This window comes from Staurois parvus, unplaced genomic scaffold, assembly GCF_062004578.1.
Source record: "Staurois parvus isolate SC_StPar_1 unplaced genomic scaffold, SC_StPar_1.0 ptg000099l, whole genome shotgun sequence".
In the NCBI taxonomy this organism is placed as follows: Eukaryota; Metazoa; Chordata; class Amphibia; order Anura; family Ranidae; genus Staurois; species Staurois parvus.
The window spans coordinates 4016909-4035445 of record NW_028317895.1 but is presented as its reverse complement, the minus strand read 5'-3'; the positions used below and the strand labels follow the sequence as shown (position 1 = coordinate 4035445).

General features: G+C 39.9%; 1 protein-coding gene across 2 annotated transcripts in view; it reads left to right on the top strand.

The window, feature by feature from the left end:
- KIAA1191 (KIAA1191 ortholog) overlaps positions 1-18537 on the top strand; it is a 31058-nt gene that overhangs the window by 1950 nt on the left and 10571 nt on the right. Inside the window, exons 2-5 of one of the 2 annotated variants that reach the window (XM_089671116.1) lie at positions 7266-7375; positions 7555-7642; positions 9260-9450; positions 10896-11013. In XM_089671116.1, the coding sequence (XP_089527242.1) occupies positions 7615-7642; positions 9260-9450; positions 10896-11013 (337 nt within the window). In that variant the 5' untranslated portion in view covers positions 7266-7375; positions 7555-7614. The remainder of the gene's footprint in view (positions 1-7265; positions 7376-7554; positions 7643-9259; positions 9451-10895; positions 11014-18537) is intronic. The other variant, XM_089671117.1, reaches the window with a different exon arrangement.

Here is an 18537-nt window from a genome sequence, read left to right as displayed (position 1 = left end):
GCAGTTTTCCTGTGGTCCCCGTACCTGCAAATGCACTGCAGGTTGAGATGTGTGGGAATGCCTTTAAGATTAAATGGCAACCCCCTGTGTCTGTACAGAGCAATGCATTTTGACTGCAGGTGCAGGAACAACTGTGACACCTGCAACCACCCTGCACAGTGTGAACCTAGCCTCACACTGATTAAATGGAGGGCTGAGGATTGTATTTTTCATGGCTTTAGTAAAGCTAAAGATGATTGTATAGGGCAGTGGTTGTCAACTTATGAGCTAAAGGTGGCCTCAGATGTGGCTCCGGACATCACCAAAGGGCTGCAAATTTTCAATATATGTAATACTTGAAAAGACTGCCAGAACCTGCCAACCACCAAACATTTTAATTTTTTTTTTTTTTTTTTTGTTAAGGAGAGGCCCTAGAGAATAAAATGGTGTTGGAATTTCTTTATCATGCGGTATTTGCGCTGCGGTTTTTCAATAGCAGATATTTTGGAAAAAATACACTTTTTAAAAATTTTATTACACAAAAACACAAATACCCTTTTTTTGTAAAATATAAAAGATGATGCAGGGATGTTTAATTTATATCGCCTGCCTCCTGGGACTTGTAGTTCTGGGTGACAGGCAGGTAGTGTGTTTAATTTCTTCTTTTTTTTTTTTTTTTTTTTTACCTTTTTAGCCTTATTGCAGGCAAGCGGCAGTGCTCACCTGTCAGGTGAAAGCATTTGGGCAGCCGTGCTGCTGCCGGATTGCTTTCAAACTGCCCGCAGTGTCAGCCTCCAGGTCCCCTATGTGATGAAAAGAAAAAAATTAAGTAAAAAAAAAAAAGAAGTTTTTTTAATTATAAAAAATTAAAGTTAAACCCAAGCACATAACATCTCAAAAAAAAAAATTGAGGCCCGCATGTACAAACACAAAAGCACATGCTGGGGTGCCTATGCATGAAAACATTGTTTGATACATGTTACATATGACCTCGCATGCCAGAATAAGAGATAATTCTAGCGCAAGACCTCCTCCGTATACTATACTGATGACCTATAAGGGGCTTTAAAAGTGTCACCTATAGAAAATATAGGATACTGAAGTTCGTCACCATTTTATGAGTGCATGTAAATTTAAGGTTTGACATGTTGGATAGCGATTTACTCGGTGCAACCTCATCTTTTATATTTTTTTTCTTTTTTTTTTTTTTTTTTGTGCCCTAATAGTGTATTTTGCTACTGAAAGTTTGCGGTCATATCATGCTACATAAAAAAATGGAACTACCACTATTTTATTCTTTAGGGTGTCTGCTTTCAGAAAATGTTTGGGGGTTTTGTGTAATCTTCAAGCCTAAAATTATAAACTTTTGCAAAAAACACAAAACCCTCTGTCGCAGAAGGGATAAGATAAGTCTGACACTCCCCTTTCCTGACAAGCACCCAATCGGTGCTCATTACAGTGCAAGGTCTCTCTCTTTCCTGCTAGTCTGCGAGTGTAGTGCTGGAGAGAGGCAGGAAGGGTGAAGAGGAGACAAACAGCACACCGTTAAAAATATTAAACATATAAGTCGCCATAAAGCCCCTTTTTGATTTTAAAATTTCCTAAAATCATCTTGGATTTAAATAGTTTTGGTTAAATTTTATTTTTATCTGGACAAGTAGATTGGAACCCTAATTTAGTGCCGGGACAAGTAGTTTTTTCAAAAATGTCCACACCCCTGTGATATGCTGAGTAAATAGATGCCTAACATGTCACACTTTAAAATTGCGTACACCCATGGAATGACAAACTACAGCACTTAAAAATCTCCAGGCGAAATGAGGGTCGGAGAGAGTGGAAATGCTCCGATTGGCTGGCGATATGCTGCTGAAGACAGTCCAAAACTTGGAACATGTTACATGAGGCTTAGTAGAAATAAATGTTATTGTAATCCAGTGTTTCCAATACAGACTGCTGAGGGCTGCACATCATATACCAAAGGAACCCCAGTACCATGTGGATTGGTGCAGCGCAATTTAAAACAAAATTGTGCTTGTACTACTTTTTGCTCATTTAATGCATATAAGATTATGGCAGCTCAGTGAAACGAATAGGCTGTTCTAAACACACTGTGCCGGAACATGCAAAAACCACATACACCTTTATAGTGTGAATGAGCCTGTAATGCATAGTAATTTTCTTGGACGTATAAAACTTCTTCCCTGGTACAGTTCTATTCTGGCAGGCACTGGGACGCTGCTTCACTGATGCAGGGAAATCCCTGCGGTTTAATCTGCTAGCTCTTCTCCCTCCGGCCAATCGGAGCTCATGAATAACACAGAGCGGTGCGTGCAGCCACCTCCTCTCCTCTGTCCAATCCCTGGCCAGCGCCGTGTGTGAAATGTTCTGGCCCCGTCCTCTGTCTGTCAGATGGTGAGGGCGGCTCTGGGGATGTGTTCTGGGGCTCAGGCAGCTCTGAACAGTGGTGGTGAAGGTTCATCTGGTGGTCCTGGTCTCCATAGTGGACAGCTATGAGCATAGGAACAAGGGGCCTGCCAGAGTGATCAGGACTGTTTACTCTGATCACTTGTCTGGGAGGGGGCCACAATGAGCATGTGTAGGGCCCATGTGTTGTGCTGATCATATGCAGGGGCTACTGTATTGTGCTGATCATATGCAGGGGCTCTTGTACTGTACTGATCATATGGGGGCCTCTGTACTGTACTGATCGTGTGTGTGGCGCTTTGCTGCAGGGCTAGACAAATCCCAGGTCTCCATGGCACCTAGAAATTGCATCCTGGCCTCTGGGCTTTTGTCAGCCATCTGCTGACAGACACTGGGACACTGCTTCACTGATCCAGGGATTTGAAATCTCTGCGGCTTAATCTCCTATCCATACCTCTTGGGGTACGCACAAGAGGTATTCTAGTTGGTCCGCACAGTCACATGGACAGCACTTGCCAATCAGAATTCATCTAGCCCGTCCTGTCAGTGCTGGGAGGAGAGGTGAGAGCCACAGGGATTCAAATCCCTGAACCAGTAAGCGGTGTCCCAGTGTCTCTTTTCATTTTTTTCTTTAAAAAAAAAAACTGGCTCCTAACTTTTTTAGATGGCTCCTACATCCAAAGCAAATGTGTCAAGCCCTGCACTAATGAACTCTGTAGGGAGAAAAAGGAATGATTTGCATGGCTGCACCAGCTTCTATTGTTTTGGGGATATGTGATAGAAGTTTTGGTATAAGAGGGTTTTGCTGTATATCTAATAAATGAATAAAATGTCTCAGATCGGTGCAGGCTAATGCATACATAATATTGGACATGTTACAGACCTAAAACTGCATCGGTAGTACCTGGAGTGCTCACTGTTATTTGTGACTAAAAGTGCAGATCTGCATTAGATTTTCTTTTCGATAGAGAAAAATGAAGTAGTGTTGGGTTCTCTTCACCTTACAGCCCTGTTATTTCCTCTGCTTTGCACATTTTCTAGTCCCATGTATGTGTCTGTGCTGTCATTTACATGATTTTAATTGATTCTCAGGTTTTCAGGGGGTGGAGTGTTGTTGGAAGGAGTATACATTTGTTTCATCCCATATAAATGAATGCGCTGTGATAACATTGACACATTGCTGAAAAGTTTTGTAATAGATTCTGTCAGTATATAGTTTGAAACCTAAATAAAGTATGCTGTATAGCGTTCCACTGATTTAATTCTTGAACAAACTATGCTTCTTTACTACGCTGTGAAGTGGAGATCATTACAAACATATCCACAACTAATTTTCAGCCACAGCCCATCACAGATCTAATTTGTTTTAAATCCATGGGGTTTAGCCTGGGTTCACATATATGTGGTGCGGTATATCGCATGTGATTTGCACAAGAAGCAGAACACATTCCTGTGCAAATCACATGCGATTTGTGGGTGGTGCAATTGGAGACATACATTTTGTATGGCTCAAAATCGTACCACACCCGCACTAAAAAGGTGCAGTACCCTTTTTTTGGTCTGCTTTAGAATCTTATCACATGGATATTCACACCCATGCGATCTGATTCTGCACATCGCACCGCGTTGGCGGACTGATTTCGGGGTGTTGTTAACTTAACGTACACACCTGCAGCAGTTCACATGAACTGGGTACGATTCTGATGCGGTGCGGAATTCGCACAGAAAAAGCTGCAAATTCCACACCGCATCAGTGTGAACCCAGTCTTGACGTTCTTTCTTGTTGATTTGGAGTGATCATGTGAATACCAAAAACGGTCATTGGCTGAGCAATTTTCTGACCCTTTTTTTTATTTTTTATACAAATTGGCTGTTTTGTGGGAAGAAAAAAAACCTTTTCCAATTGCTACACAAGCCATATTGTAATTTAATGCTTTTTAATATTCCCTTTTTAACCTGCAGCACTAACTTTATTTAAAAGGTGTACTGTACACCTCCAGAAATGTAATTTCCTGCTTGTGTGATTGGCTGCACACTAAGATACAAGGCAGGTTTAGGCAGAAACAGAAATTTCATTTTTTGTTAGATACCCTAAGGGGTTGTTTCTAAAGGGATGAACAGTCAGAGTGCAGTAGCTGATTTTAATAAACTAGACCCTCCCATTCAGAATAATCCCTGGTTTACACTGCTGTGACTTTTGGTGCGACATGGAATTTACAAATTGCACCTGAAGTCGTATCTAATGTTCTAATGTGGCACTGTCTTAGTAGGTGCAATTTCAAGTAGCGTGACTATAGGGTAAAAGGTACTGAAATTGTTCCTGTATCTATAGCAGTGCTATTTTGAAGTCGTTTTAAATAGGACCTGATCGGACCACTTTGAATTCGCATCTGGTGTGAACCAGGGCTAAATCACCAAAGGACATGGTGAAACAAACTGCTATTTAAGGGCAACGTGATATGAATCTGGTACAAAAGGTTACAGTGTACAATGATCACACAAAAAGGATTATGTTTTGATTTTCCAACAAAAGCTGTGTTGCTCTTTAAATTAAAAATGATTGGCTCTTGAAGGCATGGTGTTTATGGGCAAATGTATATACCATGATGAATTCATTGTTACAGGTTAATCTCTGAAAAGAGGTTCATCATAGCTGAACACTTATAACACTTCTAAACAAATTTAGGTTTGGGCATTTCAATGCTCAGCAATACATTTTGAGGCGGTAGTCTAGGATTCATGGTTCACTTAGTAAGGAAAAACTGCTATATTGGGAGACCCTCATAACAAGTTTATCTCAATTAGGTAACTATGTTCTAATTAGTCCCCCTCTCCTTTTTTCCCTCCCACCAACAAACCTCATGCAAAAGTGCATTTTTTAAAAAAGGTGTACTAAGCCTTTAATTGAAAACTGAAGTGACTAGCATTTGAAATGTACCCATTCAAAAGAACACTGTAAACGAAGTCTTAAAGTGACTCTTTGCAATTATTACATAATGCTTTCACAACCCATCCTAGCTGAATGTGAGTGGCCATCTATTCCAGTGCACCCTTTTTTCTTTGTAGTTATTCCACAGGTGCCAGTGTCTGCATTTTTATCTAAAATTACACACAGTGGCCTCTCAGAGAATTCCATTTAAAATTCCCTTGCATTCTAAACATGTTTTCAACTAAGATTTATTTATTTGGTCTGTTTTTACTCGGTGCCATTTGACTCTTAGGGCTAGTTAACACCTAGATGGAGTTCAGTGCGCTTTTTTTTTTTTTTTTTTTTTCCTGCATCAAAAATGCATGCACAGTGTTTTCCATGTATTCCAATAGCCCTGGTTCACACTAGTGCAGTCAGTTTCCAATGCAAAGAAAAAGTAGAACATTCTGCTTATTTTTCTGCACAGACCCATATGAACAAACAGATATACTGACAGGTCTGCAGGGGTCCTTCATGGTACCAGTGAGCTGATCACTGGTGCAATGCTTTAGAGGCTTCAGAAACAAAAACGAACAACTGCACATTTTTTCCCTTGCAAAGAAATGTACATTTTATGATTTTGTTTTTTAAAAAGGTGAACTTATCCATTGCACCTTTATTTGGGGTGTAACATGTTTCAGTATTTCCTGCAACTGCCCTCAGTTAAAATCGGTTAGCGATCTGCGAATAAATAAATTACCAGTGCCATCTGCCTATGTGGCAGACTGACTTGTAGTTTAGTGGGACTAATTGCACTAATCGGCACTCATAGTCCATTGACACCTTAATTTTTCTAACCGAAAGCCGATACAGAGGAATGGGAAAAAAGAAAGCTGGAGGACATGTCTTCAGGAGCCTTACTACACCAATGATCCATGGATTGTGGGTGCAATACTTTGTCTTTTTTTTTTTTTGTTTTGTTTTTTCCTGCAAAAATATATGCATTTTATATTTTGTTTAAAGGCAGGTTCACACTATAGAAACTCAGTCCAGATACGTTTCGTGATGCATTCCGGCATTTTTTATGCTTTTCAGTGCGTTTTTGATGCATTCCAGTTCATTTTTCCGCCTCTTTTTATTTAGTTTAAATAGGGACGTGCATTTTTGGTGCAGTTTACCGCATTCCGGTACAGTTCTATTCAGAAAAAGAATGCAGCATGGAACTGCAGGCACTGATGTGAACTATGACACTACCAACCTTATTATTATTATACAGGATTTATATAGCGCCAACAGTTTGCTCAGCACTTTACAATATAACGGGAGACAATACAGTTCAATACACAAGGGATAGGAGGGCCCTGCTCCTTGGAGCTTACAATCTAGGAGATAACTTACTTTCTGTATTTTTGGATGGAGAAAAAAAGCTATTGAAACGCATGTAGTGTGAACTGGCCCTAAAAGGTGAACTTGGCCTCTGATGCAGTGTGACAGTATTTGAATGAGGCCTTACTGTGCATTTGGGGGTGCAGCCAGAGCAGTCCATAGCCAGATTGACTGTAGTGAAAAACTTATAGAAAGTTGCAGGCATTCTGGTTCCCTGTCCAATCCTGTATTATGTTAAAGGAAACCTGTACTGAGAAAAATCTGTGGGCTGCCAAGTGCTGATCTCATTCTGAAAATGCCACTTGCCTTGCTGTTCCTGGTTTTAGTTTTGTTTGGGTCCATGACCTACAAGTAGCATGCAGCAAATGAAGCTGGTGCACTAAATCTGAATGCTAGTATGAGGTCATTAGTATTAGTCGCTGGATTAGTATGACATCAAGGCTTCCTAGCGTTTGCATGCACAACATATACATTTGTTTTTTTCCTGTACGTACAATGTAACCATAGTTTTTCTAACAAGTTAGACTGAACATTACTTTCATTACTGTTTTCTCTGCTTAATCTTCAGGTACTCTGCATGGACCACTCCAGGGCTCTTTTCAGGGTTTCTGATTTCTTTGCACTATGTTCCATTGTGGCTCCTCTCATTTCTCATAATCCAAGGAACAGTGTGGCCTGGTAAGCTGGTTTTCATTGTGATTTGAAATGCACAGTGCTCATATAGCTGGTTGCAGAGTGCTGACTTACTAATTACACAAATAGCAAATGTGATTACAACTGGATGGGATTGATTGGGCCTTGTTTACATCTCTCATGAATGTTTGTTGGAGTGATAAACAGATGTTTGTTTTCACCAGGTAACAGAAAATATTTTCTGGACTGTCATAGAAAAAAAGGCAGCATCATTGTCCACAATAATGGCATCAAGACAACCTGATGTACCTGGTAAATGAACTCTTAAATGTGGCTCTCCTCAATGAAGGGAGGTTCTAATCTAGCATGTGAAGGTCCAATCCAGTTTTACTGAGGAATAATTAAGCTAATTAACCCTTTCCTATTAAGCCATTTTAACAAGAATACTTGTGAGTTATTTGTGCTTTTAAATCTATTTTGAAATCTGTTTATTTTTATTTATATATTTTCCTTAATATGTTTAGAACTACAATCTAAGGCCCACATGAGGTGGACCTGTCAGTGGATCCGCTTGCTCAGTGGGGGATCTGCCCGCTGTCCTCTATGGGGTGTCGTACCATCTGTGCGTTTCCCTCTGTCATCCGATCAGCCTGAGGGACCCATTCTGTCTGTTGTGGACATGATTGGATGTAAACGGACACTTGCCTTTACACCTGCCACTCAATACAGAGCAATGGAGCATGAAAAACGGACAGGCGGACCTGATCGGTCCGCTCATGTGAAAGGGGCCTTATATGCAACTGTTACCAAGCGTGGCAGAGAACCAAATCTACGCTGACTTTGGAGCTTCTGTCATTTGCCATTGTTGAAGAGGGGAGGAGTGGTTTGGGTTCAGTGTCCCTCTCACTTTGCCTGTATGTGTAGTGCAGGGAGTGGCTACATGAAAGATTAAAGTTCTAACCAGGCATGTGCATATAGTGAACACTCCAGCGGTACTCTATTAGTCCTTTCAGGCACAGAGGGCACCCTCATACCTGGAGTTGCACAAAATGGCTGGGGGATGGGTAGAGGCAGTATGAGGAAGCTCAGAGGAGAAACATTATTATATAAACGGCAATAGAATGTGTTTTTAACATTAAACGGCTTCAATACCTTCTGTGTTCAATTTGGAGTGTGCCTTTTGGTAGTAATGGTGGGCTGATGGGAATGGCCACTGGCAATCCTGTAGAGGAACGTTTTGAAATATTTGGGATTTGTTAATAGTTCTCAATATTTAGTAAGTTGAGCTTTTGTTACATTTAGTAATGGTTATGACACCTGCAGATAAACACAAATTGTCTACATTTATAGACCATAAACTACATCTAATGCTTTAACAGAAGTCTTAGAAACAGGAAAGGTATGACCAACATTTAATACAACTGACAACCAGACACATGACTCATCAGTAATTAAAAGTAAATCTATTACTTTTTAGCTGTGCTGTTTGTTTGCCTTGTGCTATAAAACTACGCAGATCTGTGCCTAGGTATTTACTTTTCCTTTTTGAGTTACTGTGTAACAGTGGTTTTTTTTTTTTTTTTTTTTTGTAGCATTAATACTAATTATGTACATTGGAAGCCTCCATATGCTTTGTATGGGTGTATAGGTCTTTTTAAGCACATACACCACATAGGGAGATCTCAGCAGTGCAGAAATCTGCTTGGACCACTGGATTTGGGGTGGTGTCACCACCCTACTAGCACTGTCTGTAGTATTGTCACTTATGGCTTGTGTGACTAGCTGTAAGATCTAGGACATATTTTTCAGCAATTTTGTATGTAGCCCTTTTTTTTTTTTTTTTTTTTTTTTTTGGAGCCTATTGTCTGTTTTAGTGTGCGCAAGAATATTTCTTAATTGTGTAGTAAGTAGTGGACTCTTTGTCCTCAGCCATTGAGCACGGCTCCAGTGGGCTTCTAGGAAAAATGTCCCTGCCCATCGGGATGCACCGTCGGGCTTTCAGCTATGATGATGCTCTGGAAGATACAGCGCCGATGACTCCACCACCATCGGACATGTGTACTAACACCTTATGGAGAAAACCTGTAATCCCAGAACGTAAATACCAGAAGCTGTCCAAGGTATGCTGCATAGAGCCAGCTTTTAGGAGCTTTAGTTTGTGACTTGTAACGCACAGAATTTGTGGTAATTTTGTAGCCAGCTGTGATTAAAGTGATTCATTTAGTGGTGGGTCTGTCTTCTAAAACGGATAATTTTGGCTTATGTATACATTTGGTTATGTTGGTGGAATTTTTAGAGTGTATTTCCAATTTTGCAGCCAATTTAGGGTATTGCCTACTTAATATTTCTTGTTCTCATTCACATAGCAAAAGTTAAAGGTTAAAACTTGTGTACATGGAAAATCGCCCAAAATTGGTTGGTTCAGCAGGAACTGGCTAACTTTCTGTCCTTGTATACAACTGCCAATGGCTGCCAGCGCAGTGTTTTCTGACAGGGCAGGGAGTTCCCCTGTCCAAACCTAAAGGCACAGCGGCGGAGAGCCCTGCACTAACCTTACTTGTGTTTTAGTACAGCAATTTATTTTTCCGATCAGTCTGCTGGGTTGAACGAGAGGGAAAAAAAACAAACTTTTAGTGTGTACCCAATTTAAGCAACAATTTTTATTTTACTTAATCCTACCGGTCTTCCTCTTCTGTGTAATCTTAAGGAGGGTGTTGGGTAGTTTACCATAATTTACACAATCTGGTCTGTGCTGACATATCTACATTATCATTTGTAAACTAGATGTATAAATTTCTGCCCTTTAAAGGCTTAAAGATTTCAAGGCTTGGATAGTACAGTTGGTTAATGCACTTTAAAGCAGAGTTCCACTGCCATATTTGGCACCTTTTGGGGAAGGGGGAGCGGATACCTGTCTGACAGGTAACCGCTCCCACTTCTGGCTCAGTTCGCTGGCGAAGTGAACCAGAAGTTCAGCCACCTCCTTCCTCCCGCACTCTTCTGGGAACCTTCATATGTCCCAGTAGACTGCCGGACCAATGAGCGTGCGCTGCACAACTCGTGCATGCGCAGTGGTCACCAGGTTGTGAAGCCACAAGCTGGCGCAGCCTGGTTCCCATGGTTGTGATGCCAGGAAGTGAAGAGGCAGAGAAGGGATGGCATGGGTGAGCACATCGCTGGACCCTGGGACAGGTGAGGTGTGTGTTTTTATTAAACGTCAGCAGCTACAGTGTGTTTGTGGGGTTAAGTCCCTTATCTGTATGTTTCCATCTATCCTAAGCAGTAGCAGCTGCCTGTAGAGCCCTATGACTAAACCCCCTCCTCCAAAGAAACCACTAGAAAGGTAAGAAATACGTATGTTTTAATTATTTGTAGATGAATGAACATAAACCTATAGTGGGGAGTTTCTCATTTGGCTGCAAAAGGGGAAATACACCTACAGATTCTCTTCTAGTGAATATGAAGCCTTGTACTTAACATTTAATTTATTTTATATTTTCCCCTCCCTTCCCATCATAATGTCATTCCCACTCTCTCTTCCCGTGCATTCTTCTGTCCTGAGCAGGTTGAGGATGGGGATAACAGTATGCCCCCACCTGCCCTGCCCCATTCCTCTTCTGTTGAAAAGGCACCTGTGGTGAAGGCTAAAGCAACTTCTGTCATCATGAACTCCCTTTTGACAAGTAAGGATGTCTAATGTTTCCTCATTTGGACCAGTAATTTGTAATGTACAAGTCAATTGATATTTTTAATGGCAAATGTCATTGGTAGGGTCTAGTTTTAGATAATCGGTGTTCAATAGAGCTGGCAGTGTTGCTCACAGTAACTCCTTCTAGCTGTCTCTATTCAGCACTTTTCCAGTGTTCAAACACTGGTGGCCCATGTGGGTGTTTTTTTTTTTTTTGTTTTTTTGTTTTTTTAAATCTAGGAATAAGACCAAGTATACAGCTGCTTCTCCGTGGTCCTAGATTTGTCAGCAGAAGTTCTTCTATATAGATATATAAGAGTTGGGGCAACTACAAAAAAGTCTTTCCACTATTTATGCATTATTTTTTGTTTTGACATATGTTCTGTGTTTACTTTTTTTAATGCATTTTAACCTGGTTGCAGATGTTTTGCCTTTCATTCTGATAACATTATCTGGGATGTGCTGAGTAGACAGTTTGGCTCAGCTTTGTTTGCAGAGCTGTTAGCTGAGGCTTTTTGAATAGCTGCTACTTTTGTGCATATTTACTCCATTAGCCTCCTCCTTTGATGTCAACTTCTTTACTAATTTAAAGTCAACTTTTGAGTTGCTGTACCTTATTCCTTAGATTGCTTAATGGTGCACACCTGTGAATGCACCCTGCCTGCAATTTAGATGTGAGAACACCAGCAGGGGTTCCCAAGATTAGCTGTGAGTAGGCAGAAAGCAGTGGCCTTTTGCATCTAATCGCGCCCACTTGCATGTAATCTGTGAAGCATCACATGTCAATGATTTGCCCAGGGTGCAGGCATCGGTTACCTTGCATAAGACATCCCATCTTTCTACATATGTAGTAACTTTTTATATGCTATTTGATTCTGTGAAACATAGCTAAAGCAGTACAGATAGGAGGCTTTGCTTTGAGAACCTTGTAGCCAGCTTAGAGCTGCTGCTGACAGTTATCACCTGACCCAGTGACAATGACTTCAGCATGCCCCAATATATTTCTGCTATTTGTGGTAACAAGTACACATCTGGATAGTCTGCTCAGGTTTCTGAACACCTCTGGACAGATATCAAGTAACTGGAAAAAAAGAGTTTGGGGGATATATATATATATATATATATATATATATATATATATATATATAAAACCCTCTTCTCTTTTATGCAGCAGCATTGATCTGCGGCAGCTGTGATGGCTGATCACTTGGTTCTTCTGGGAGCGGAGAGCAGTAGCATCAGTCACAGTTCACTGCTCTGCCCCTGCAGTACTCACAGCACTGGGCAGGTGAAGTGCAGGGTATAGCTAGATTCAACTAGAGCTAGCTGTCAGTTGGGCAGATCCGACAATATAATTGGGATCCTTCCTGAACCTTGAGAGTGTGTGACAGATGACAGGGGATGTAGCCCACTGTTGGCTGAGTCTGGGTCACAGTAGAGCAAAAGTGCACTCCTGTGACCCGTAAGAATGGCCAAAGCTGTGTGGGGGGTTTTTTTTTTCCCCCAATACTTTTAAAAGTGCACTGTGTGCAGTCCTTTGATGCTTGGGGTTTAAACCCCAAAACAAATGTTCTATATTGCAGATTACCAGCTTTTGTATAAGGTGGTTGCAATCATATATATATATATATATATATATATATATATATATATATATATATATATATATATATATATATATATATATATATATATATATATATATATATATATATATATATATTTTTTTTTTTCTCCCTTTCACCTGTTCAATCCTGTTAATGACTGGCTACAATTGTTCATCTTTATTACATGGGGATTTATTTTATGGAGTTTGCTGTTTACTAACATGTAACAAAATGTGTGGTTTTTTTTTTTTTTGTTTTTTTTTTTTCTTCCCCTCCCATGTATGTATGTCATGTGATTTTATATAAAACATTCATGCTCTTTCAAGTAAAGCATGCATGAGTGAAACTACTGACATTCATACATTTAAGGCGGATCCACATGAAAATCCGTGCAGCTGGAATGCGGACCCATGGGCAGGTGCCATTAGTTCTAATGGCACGCCGCCCACACTGGAAAACACAACCATGCTGGGAACTGAGGTTCCCGTATAGGCTGAGTCTTCAGAAGTGCAGGGACTTCTTCCCTGCTTGTCACAGGGCACAGGAGTCCATTCAAATGGACTCTCATGCCCTTGCAAAACGTGACCGGCACAGCTGCATATATGTAAACGGGGGGGGGGGGGGGGGTAAATGTTAATTGCATCCAGTAACATGTAACATCTGTGCACAAATCTTTCTAACAATTTGTATGAAAGGACTGCTCACACTGAGCAACATGAATGAACACAATATTTATACTAAAATACAATGGAAACGTTGCATCTCAGCGTCTCCACTTTATTCTCCATCCACAGTGCAACCTGTAAAAAAAAAAAGTCACATGGGAAGATTACTTAAAAAAATTCACAGAAATGGGAACAAATCACAATCAATGTTTAACCCTTTGGGTTTATGGTGTCCAGTTCTGCTATCCATTTAACATCTCTGCTTTTCTCTTGATGCAGGATCACTCACTATCTTGGCCACTCTAGCCATCTGACTCCTAGGGATAGAGTTGAACACTGTATAAGCTCGGGTTCACACTAATGTGGTCAGGCACATCACATGTGGTTCACAGAGGAAATCACAGGTGATTTTATGTGCAGTGCAATTTGAGCCATACGTGGTGTTTTTTTTTTTTTTTTTTTGTTTTGTTTTTTTTTGCGCAGCAGAATAAAGTTGCAGGAGTATTCACACCCATGTGATCCGAATCTGCACATCGCACTGCGTTTTACGAACTGATTTCGGGGTGTCTTTCACTTAAAATACACACCTGCAGTGGTTCATATGAACTGGGTGCTATTTATGATGCTGTGCAGAAATCGCACAAAATCCGATGTGGATTCTGCACCACATCAGTGTGAGCTTGGGCTGAGGGTGACAACTCGAATGTAACCACAACTGGTTGCTGTCTGTGGGCTTAACATATAAATCTCTTTAAATGTCCATCCTCTTTTGTAAGCCCTTACATCTAAAAATATTCTGTCATTATCAACTTTTAAGCCTTTCACAATATGATTAAGTTGTAACTCAAGCCTAGTGAGGGACAAAGTCTCCTCCCCGCAATGCATATGCATCAGTAAAGCGAAACCAAATCGCAAAAGGTTTCTGAAATCATTAATGTAAACATAATTTTGTTCAACCGTACCCATAAGTGCATTGTGTGGGGTGGGAAACACAACCTATCCCCTGAATTGCAAGAACGTACCTTCTTGAAATAGCGTTTATTTTCAAGCACAATCTGTAATAAAGACCAGAAAAAATTGATCTGGGCTGGAAAGTACATATTTACTGTTCTGTAGCAACTGTTGTGTTGCAGCAATTCCTGCCCTGTGTTGAATCAATGTATAGAGATTATCCACATCCCAGGTAACCAAAAGGAATGTATCTGGTAACCTCAATTTTATGTAGTTTCAATATAACTTCTGTGGTGTCCCTGAGAGAGGACATATTTTTTGGTTACTAGTGGGAAAATCATTTTATTCAAATATAGCAAGAGGTGCGCACAAGGAGTCCCTCCCTGCCACTATCAATGTGAACCTTAGGTAAAGTGTGCAACCCCTGGAAAAAAGTATGGAATCGCCACTCTTGGAAAATGATCATTCAATTGTTTAATTGTGTAGAAAGAAAAAAAAACCAAACTAATCAGACATGCATCAAAACTATTTTCATTAAACATTTCAACCTTCTGGTTTTAAGAAACACTAAGAAAAAAAAAAGTCAGTTGCAAAATTTTTGCAGATCAAGCAAAGGAAAAATATGGAGTCATTCAATTCTGAGAATATTGTGGAATCATGAAAAACAAAACTACAGTACACAACTAGTACTTTTTGTTGCACCACCTCTGGCTTTTATAACAGTTTGAATTCTCTGAAGCATGGATTCAACCATTGACAAACAGTATTCTTCATTAATCTGGCTCCAACTTTCTCTTATTGCAGTTGCCAGATCAGCTTTGTAGGTTGGAGCCTTGTCATAGACCATTCTCTTTAATTTCCGCCATCGATTTTTCAATTTGGATTGAGGTTCGGACTATTTGCAGGCCATGCCATTGACATTCTATGTCTTTCTTGAAGGAAGGTTTTCACTGCATTTGCCCTATTGCAAGATGCATTATCATACCAAAAAATGTCATCACCAAACATCCTTTCAATTGATGGATTAAGAAAAGTGTCCAAAATCTCAGTATAAACTTGTGCATTTATTGAAGATTTAATGACTGTCCTTTCCCCCGTACCTTTACTTGACATGCAACCCCACAGCATCAATGATTGTGGAAATTTGCATGTTTTCTTCAGGCAATCATCTTTATACATTTCATTGGAAGGGCACCAAACAAAAGTTCCAGCAGCATCATCTTGCCCAATGCAGATTTGTGATCACCACTGAATATCACTTTCATCCAGTCATCCACAGTTGATGATTGCTTTTCTTTAGCCCATTGTAAGCTTTATTTTTTTTTTCTGTTTAGGTGTTACTGATGGTTTTTCATTTTGGCTCTTCTGTATGTAAATACCATTTCCTTTAGGTGATGTCTTACAGTTTGGTCACAGATACTGACTCCAGTTTCTGCCCATTTGTCCCTCATTTGTTTTGTTGTGCATTTTCTGTTTTCAAGGCATATTGCTTTAAGTTTTCTATCTTGACGCTTTGATGTCTTCCTTGGTCTACCAGAACACTTCCCTTTTTACAACCTTCCCATTTGATTTGTACTTGGTCCAGATTTTAGACACCACTGACTGGGAACAGCCAACCTCTTTTGCAACATTCCCTGATTATTTACCTTGAAGTTTTATAATCCTGTCCTTTTGTTTCAACTGGCACCTCTCTTGTTGGAGCCATGATTCATGTCAATCAGCTTGGTGTAACGGCTCACCAAGGTGTGCAAGCACTTTTTTTTTTCTTTTTTTTTTTTTTCTCTGCAGGCTAATTTAGCAGATTTAATCTGATGCAGATGTTTGTTTTAGAACTGCAAAGTACATGGTGATTCCATAATATTGTCCTCAGAATTGAGTGATTCCATATGCTTTTTTGATCTGCAAAAAATAGTTGCAATTGATTAGTTTTTGTTTTTTGTTTTACCCACAATTAAACATTTTCCGAGGTGATTCCATACTTTTTGCCAGGGGTTGTATAATACAGTTGTAACAGGGAATTTCTCAGTCAGAAGGCCTCATGCGCACAGGGTGTTTTTGCAGCCATTTTTAGGGGCACCAGGCATTTTTGCTTTCCAACAACCCTCTGTTATCCTAGGTGCCCGTGCACACATAGACGTTTAGTAGCAGTAGTGTTTACCAGCAGGGAAAAAAACCCAGAGCCAGGGCATCCAGGGGCAGTAGCATTTTGGCAAAAAAAAAATCTTGACTCGTGTTAACGTTGGGTGCGTTTTTAGCACTTCAGCGTTCATTATTAATCTGGCCAATGAAATGAATTAGCACCCAAGTGCTTGACGCTTGTAAAAGCACTGGACACTTTGACAAGTGTCAGACATTTTATTCTGCCAATAGGCTGCTGGCAAAAGGAGAATTTTTAAAACGTCCTGTGTGCATGAGTCCAAAAAGGCACAGTATCTTTTATCAATTATGCCCTCCCTGGATGCAGCAGTAACCCCCCCCCCCCCCCCCTATTTTTTCTTTATCTACATCAAGGATGGGATTTTAGAAGTCTATTTTCTATATACCTGGTCATCTGCAATCTGTGTGCTTATCTCATTCATACAACCACTTGTATTCCTAATGACAACAGAACCCCCTATCTGCTGGTTTTACAGATAATTCATCTGGCCTGCCTAGTTTGAGTTGAAATGCAGGGAAGTGTAAATGGATAGCAGTTATACAAGTGTTATACAAGTGTGGATAGATTAGGTGGAGGCAATGAGATGCAATGTTTCCAATGTATTATTAAGTAAACATTTTGTATTAATTTCATTCATGTTGCTCAGTGTGAGCTGTCCTCTCATACCAATTGGTAGAAAGATTTATGCACAGGTGTTACATGTTACTGGATGTAATTGCCATTTAAATGTGTGAATGTTTGTTTCACTCTGAATGCTTTACTTGAGAAACTGCTATATATAAATCGTGACTTGAATTTTGTGGATTTTGCAAGAAATTTAATAAGGGTGAATTCACACTGGTTTGCACTAAAATTCATGTAGATTTCCATGCATTTTAGTCATGTGCTAGTGCGTGTTGACTTGTGTTGATGCGCATTTTAGCATTAGCACTAGTTAAACTGCACTGAAGCATTTCCTGTGACATCACATCCTGTGGGTCACAAAATCACAAGGCAAACTTTTTTGTTTTTTTCTTTTTTCTACACTTTGGAGAGAAGGGTAAAGTTCCCTAACTGCGTGCACTCGACATCAGTGGATTGGTGGTGAGAGCGCCCCGCATTCTATTATACTACTATTAGTGCTACTAAAATAGAGATGTATATAAATATACATTTTCTCTATCTAGTGTGTATGTATGTATATCTTTTTTTTTTTTATTTTTGGGTTTAATTATAACTTAATATTTTTGCCCCTAAAAGCTGTCCATACATAGATCGAATTTTGCCTGGTTCAGCAGGGTGTTGATCCACTTGATCTATTCTGCCCTGCCCTGTTGGAACATTTTCTAGTTGATCAGCACTGCATGCAGGTTTATCTGTGAATGCAAAGACACTGGGGGAGGGTGTCTGCCGCCTCCTTCTTTTGCTGAACAAACTGATTAATGTATGGCCAGCTTAAAGTGTGATGTATGTATATCTATATATAGATAGATCATTTTTTTTTTTTTTAGCAAGTAAACAGACCTAAATTCTCTCCAGATACAGCACCGCTCTGAAGCAGAAGTTTTGAAAGTAATTGTGTTTGGAATCCAGACATTCTTTTCCTACATGCTGGGATATCAAGTGCTTTTAAGTATTTTAGTTGGCTAAACCACACATTTTATACACCACTACTATAATGGCAAATTTTATTAGTTTTGTAAACTTCTAACAGTGAAAATTAATGGACTTGTAGGAAACAGTAAAGGCATTTATTTTTAAACAGAATAAAGCAATTTATAGACTACAAAATGTGATTATCAAAATAATCATGTTGCTTAGTTATGTATAAAAATACATTTAAAGGGTAAGGTCATCTTTCTGGGGAAAAAAAAAATGCTAACGTGCATAGAGCATTTCACCTCTTATCAGTAGATTGTGAGTGCGTTTCGGGCTTCTGCACATTCTCCCTCCAGCTTTCTTACCCATACCTTCTGTATGGGCTTTCTGTTAGAAAACTGGTGAAAGTGTCAACAACACCCTCCTAGACAATTGAGGAATACAAACTGTCTGCCACTGTGGCAGATGGGAATCTGTAGTTCATTTATTCACAGGTCTCTATTTTAAAATGTGACATGGTCTGTCTGTGGGAAAGAGGATCCCTGCTGTGTGGAGTGGGG